General features: G+C 44.6%; 2 protein-coding genes across 2 annotated transcripts; one reads left to right on the top strand and one right to left on the bottom strand.

Annotated features, from left to right (window-relative positions):
- Positions 1-567: 567 nt before the first annotated feature.
- Positions 568-2,094, bottom strand: H4C16 (H4 histone 16). Its single transcript, XM_074324909.1, is given in 3 exon segments — positions 568-739; positions 741-942; positions 2,091-2,094. Coding segments are annotated over 3 exon segments (330 nt in total). The 3' UTR covers positions 568-615.
- A 2,152-nt stretch (positions 2,095-4,246) lies between these two features.
- On the top strand, positions 4,247-5,439 carry H2AJ (H2A.J histone). Its single transcript, XM_019744804.2, has one exon. The coding sequence runs from the start codon at positions 4,878-4,880 to the stop codon at positions 5,265-5,267; it is 390 nt and encodes a 129-aa protein (XP_019600363.1). The 5' UTR covers positions 4,247-4,877; the 3' UTR covers positions 5,268-5,439.
- Positions 5,440-5,852: the final 413 nt, after the last annotated feature.

Raw genomic sequence — 5,852 nt, 5'->3', positions numbered from 1 at the left:
AAACAGCAGTAACCACAAGATGGCCACGGGGTTCTGAAAATTAATTTGGGGAATGTAATCAATAATGTAAAAATTTTTTAGGGTATCCAATGGACACTTGTCTCATTAGGGAGACCACCTCAGGGATGATGTAGATGCTTGATCACTGAACTATACACCTGAAGCTGAAGCTGAACAATAATGAATGTCAACTACAAGTTTGTATGCATATGTATGTGTGTGTGTGTGTGTGTGTATATATATATATATATATATATATATATATATATATATATACATATACATATATACATATATGTATGTACTTACAAGAAGCGGAGTACAGCATTAGGAATAGAGACAGTGGAAATGTAATGGCTCTGTGCGATGTCAGAGGGTTAGTGGATGGGGGAGGGGGTTCACACAATGTGAGGGATATAAAAGATAAACGTCTAAGTATTACTTTGTCTTGTGCACCTGAAACTAATTTTAAAAAAGTATATAAAAAAAGGACCTATCTGCATTTAGATCTAACATTCACACAATAAATAGTATTAACAACTCTTTTCTTGATGATTTTCGAGGATCGTTAAAAGGACCTTTTAAAATCTGGAGGTACTAAGCCGCAGGGACAGCTCAGCCGGCGAAGCCATACGGGCTCCAGCCGTGGCATTTCAGAGGATACACCACATCCATGGCCATGACCTGCTTGCGCTTGGCGTGCTCCGTGTAGGTCACCGCATCATAGATCACATTCTCCAAACACTTTGAGCACTCCTGGAGACTCCTCCTCATAGATGAGCCCAGAGATGCGCTTGACAGCACCTCCGCGGGCTAGATGGCGAATGGCAGGCTACCTAATGCCCTGGATGTTTTCCAGTAAGATCTTCCGGTCAGGCTTGGTGCCTCCCTTACTCAGCCCTTTGCCACCTTTACCTGGACCGTACAGCGTTGTGGCAGTGTCTCACCTGAACAAAATAGCAAACAGCTAGCAGCAGTTCCTGGGATTAGACCAGGGCTTGTGGTTCCTTGTAGCCGACAGGTTCTAAAACATCCAGAAATTGAGAAGAGCTCTAGGCTCTAGGCGACTTTAACCCCTTCCCTACAATAGTGAGTCAAGTGAGCAGTAATCAAAACTAGACTGATTTTTTTGTTTGTTTGCATTTTGGGGAAAATTTTTTGCTATTTTTGCCATTAAATTGAGGAAAGACTCAATAGAATTTATATTCCCATTTCTCAACGCTTAAAACAAAGTAGGCCAGATCCTTTGCGCACCTGGTTTCCCTCCCTCCTTCTTTCTCTGTGTCCTCCACCGCCCCGATCGCCCTTGACTCTACGTCAGGTGCGCTCGAATTCTAATTCTATTTTTCAAATAGAATGCTTACTCTTATAATAACCATTCCCAGGCTAATGTGAAAATCAATAGTAACTAGCAATGCTTTACATCTTGTTAGCTTTCAAAGCAATTGCTTTACAGCTTTTCACCTGTGGATCTTTTTAAGTCACTAGTGGGGAAAGAGGACATTTTTTAATGGTTCTCTTTTGTGGCCCAGTGGAGAATTAAAATTCTTTCAAAAGGTCTAAACTTCTCCCTCTCACCCTCTCCAGACTTTTCTCTTGCAGCTTCATCTGCATGATTGGCAGATTTTCCTGCCTCCTCTGTTCCCTCTCACACCAAGTGCCTATATGCTTTTCCATCAAATATCTATTTCTATGGTTATTTAGTTGAAATACTGTAAATTTCTTATTTCCACTGAAATCTGTGGTTTTGACTGCCACTTAAAAATTCAAAGTTCTTATAAAATAATGGGTGCCATGATTGTGGCTTTAAACAGCAGTTTATACTACAAATCCCCAATGAGGAGGTTCTCTGTCATTTTCTTGAGAATCCCTGAACAAAGATGAAACTCGGTAGTGTCATGGCTCTAGAAGATAGAACTCTGTCTTCCCAAAAGGTTTTACTGAGAAAAAAAGGCAGTATTTAGAGGATGATTTAAAACTCTTTCCTAAGTACTTAACATCTTGAGTCAATTGTGCTCCCTGTCCCTACCTTTCTAGCATGAAAGCTTTATGGTAAATATTTATTATATATCTAAATGTTTATAATTTACCCATCACCGTAACACAAAAAGTATTTTTTTGTTGTTGTTGTTAAAGATGAATTTAAAAAGCCCTTGGAACACCCGATGGCTGAAAAAAAAAAAATCCTGAATAGTCTGTAGTCACACAACAGCCTAGGCAACTGTCCCCCTGTGTCTTTCCTTAAGGAAAGAAGAGTCTGTAAGACTGTGCCTTTCTGGGACTCTGTTCCATCCTTGTGTTTACACCTTATGTCTCTCTATCTGGTCTCCAAAAGATGGTTTGCAGCCAAAGACGGGTAAGATATCTCACGGGAGATACAACCCAAGTCAGGTGGAACCAAGTGGAGACCCCCGACGTGATGCCTTAGAAAAATATGGGAAGGGGCCTTACCTCCCCTTCTCCCTGCCTAGGAAAAGCCACTGCTGGCTCTGGCTTTTCTCTCCCACCTGTTTGTGAGAGAAGTCGTGAAGACAATAAAGATCAGTTCTCTCCACTTATCTCAACGGGACTGTTACAATATGATAGACTTGTCCCTGAGATGGTACATACCGTAATTAAGACATCATGGGACCTTGTGCTTTGGCTGTTTACAGACAAAGGGTGATTTGAATAAACATTTTTCTGCTATGATGTATGAGTCTCACAGATCATGTAAGAAACAATGTTACTTGTATGAGTAGCAATAAAAGCTTCCAGTCGGTCCAGTTAGGGGCTCCAGTCCTCTGAGACTGTGAGGCCCCCTGTTCTTCGGAGAGATTTAACTACATTAAGTCTGTTTGTTTCTTTCTTAAAAACTCAACCCACAGCCACCCCTTCTCGCACCCTCACTGCACGTGTTGCACTGGACGCGACAATAGTCAAATAGTACTATATGATTTTAATTCTTGACTCAGTGAAAGAAAAAAAAGTCTATGAAATCTTGAAGAGTCAGGTATCCTTATAATGGTAAAATAGGTTGGTTTATGTATATTTATATTTACTATAAGAAATCAAGATTTGAACACTTTCAAGTTAGAAATCTCTCTTGCTTACAAGAATAAAAAGAAAAACAGTGCCAATAATAATCTGTTAAAATTTTCCATGATATAGGCAAAAATTTAAGCTAAATTTACAGAACACTTTCCAGGAACATCTTATTAAACACTGCAGAGATTTGTATGTCCATTTATTCAGTTTATCTAACAGTTATTGGATGCTTACTAATATATTTCATCTTCATAACACTTTGGGATAGGTATAGGGGTTAAATAACTTATCCAAGGTCAGCTGGTAAATGGTAGAGCCAGGATTTGGACCCAGCAGTCTGGATCCGGGATGACCACCTTAATCATGACAATATACTGCTTCTCAAAAGACATTTATTGAGTCCCGAGTATAGACAGGTTAGTCATAATGCTAAGCAGTAAGGACCTATACATAAATGGTTGAAAACATTACTTCAGTAAAATTAAATCATTAGAATGGAGAGAGGATCAATTTGTTTTACATTTAAGTGGAAACTATAATCCATATAAAGTATTGTTTATTTTAATGAGTATTTAACATTATATCACGTAGCCATGTAATTTTATCATTATAGAAAATATTGAGGTAAATGAAATTATCTCGCTGAGTTAGTAGAAATTTCTACTTCAATAAAATTAATTTTGTTCCAAATTCTGTGGCTCTGCAAGGGAAATTGCTGCCGTTCTTTCTTCTTTTAGTCTTTTCATGACCTCTGAGCGCCACCGGAATGTCTTACAAACTTTATCCACCCCTGGGATCGTCTACAAGGCGACTCTCATAGTCTTCGTGGAGAACGTGATCCCAGACGCCCAGTGACCAACTAGGCTAAAAGCCAAAGCTAAAACGGCCTCAGCAACTGAACTCAGACTGCCGGCTCTTCTGGAATCCAGGGCCTCTTTTCAGGCTCATAACCTCAAAGACAAAAGATGTTAAGTTTTGGCTAAGTGAGCCTATTCCTGCCCTCTGTGAAGAAAGCATTCCCGTCTAGTCTACCACTCTAGTTTCACGTCCCTTAGGAGCCAAGATTGGCAGCCTGTGAGCCGCACAGCTGTGCGGGGAGTCCAGCGTCATCTGGTCTAGGTCAAGTTCAGATCGCCAGCTCCATTGGAGAAGGCTCACTTGTAGCCAGCTCTTCACAGTTGGGTCATCAGCAGGAGGGAGCCTCGAGGTTTGCAGGAGGCAAGGCACTTGCTAAAAATAACAGGCAACGTACTCTGTGCTGGGTAGGCAGAATTCGGTGTGTTTGTGATTCCGTTTGAGGAGCAGTGTTGCCCACAGGCTTGGGCTCTGGAGTTAGGTAACTACCAAGCTAGGATGCTGTATGACGTGAAGAAATCCTCCTCCGCGACCTCAGGGGACATTGCTTCCTTGAGCTCCTCGTGTTTACGGAGACGGAGTAGCTCTTCTTCCGGATCTTTCTGTTTCTAACCACGGTTCCTTCATTCTTAAGACTTTATTTTCCTGGGACCGGGCGTGGACGTTGAAACCTCAGGATCCAATAAGGTCAAAGGAGTTCCAAACGCAGAGAACTGGTACCGGCAGATATGCAAATGAAAAGTAGCAGTTTGCTTTTTGATTGGAGAAAGCTGGAGAAGGCGGTGCCCCTGCCAGCGCTCTAATTGGGAGTAGAGACTGCCTATCATTGGTTACTCAGACAGAGGATGTTGCGGCGTCCAATGGGGAGGCGCTGCAAAGTGGCAGCAAAGTTGGTAGAGGCAGTTCCGGTGTGGTGCGTTGCGTTCCTATACTATACCTGAGTCCGAATCGCTGAGTTCTTTTTCTCTCGCTAGAGTTTTAGGCGAGAGGTGAACATGTCTGGTCGGGGAAAGCAGGGCGGCAAAGTGCGAGCAAAGGCCAAGTCCCGGTCCTCCCGCGCAGGCCTGCAGTTCCCGGTGGGCCGAGTGCACAGACTGTTGCGCAAAGGTAACTACGCGGAGCGAGTAGGCGCTGGGGCGCCGGTGTACCTGGCGGCGGTGTTGGAGTACCTGACCGCGGAGATCCTGGAGTTGGCTGGCAACGCAGCGCGTGACAACAAGAAGACCAGGATAATCCCTCGCCACCTGCAGCTCGCCATCCGCAACGACGAGGAGCTGAACAAGCTGCTGGGAAAAGTGACCATCGCTCAGGGCGGCGTCCTGCCCAACATCCAGGCCGTGCTGCTGCCCAAAAAGACGGAGAGTCAGAAGGCAAAGAGCAAGTGACCCTGACGCCGCCACCGGGGAGCTGGCTTCCCAAGCAAAGGCGCTTTTCATAGCCACTCCGAAGTGTTTTTGATTATGCTAGATGTCTTGGAGAGCCGGCGCGATCTAGTGGGGAGGTGGGCTGCGAGGGAGCCAGCGGGGTCGGGGGCCAATAAAGTCGGTGAAAATCGTGTGGTCGAGAGAGCTCTGTAGTCGCGGGGGTCTGTCGGAGACCTCTAGAACAGGTACTGGTGGGTCGGCTTGAACTACTTTCTGGGCTGCTTTGGTCCGCAGGTCACCCTCGAGGAGTTATGCGCCGATGAAGGAAACCATGAGGGACCCACTGGCCTGGACGTGGGCGGAGTTGGGAGCGTTCCCTGCTCGCCTTTAGGTAAAGAAGAGGCAGTAATATGTGCGGATGCGGCGGGAGGAATTATTTTTACGGCCTGTTCCCAGGGCCTTAGCTCTCCTGCCCTGTCTGGGCGGTTCAGGAACCAGTTCTAGGAAAGAGACGGTGGGATCGAGCTGGTCTCGGGCAGGAAGTTGTCTCTCCGGACGTACTTTTCAAAAGGTGGAGTAACTTTCTGTCTTGGAAGAGCGGCTCTG

Source organism: Rhinolophus sinicus, linkage group LG02 (assembly GCF_036562045.2).
Source record: "Rhinolophus sinicus isolate RSC01 linkage group LG02, ASM3656204v1, whole genome shotgun sequence".
Classification (NCBI taxonomy): domain Eukaryota; kingdom Metazoa; phylum Chordata; class Mammalia; order Chiroptera; family Rhinolophidae; genus Rhinolophus; species Rhinolophus sinicus.
This window is presented reverse-complemented; position numbering and strand designations above follow the sequence as displayed.

Excerpts from the sequence above, each read along its gene's own strand:
- H2AJ (XM_019744804.2), top strand. The coding sequence starts at position 4,878 with ATGTCTGGTCGGGGAAAGCAGGGCGGCAAAGTGCGAGCAAAGGCCAAG.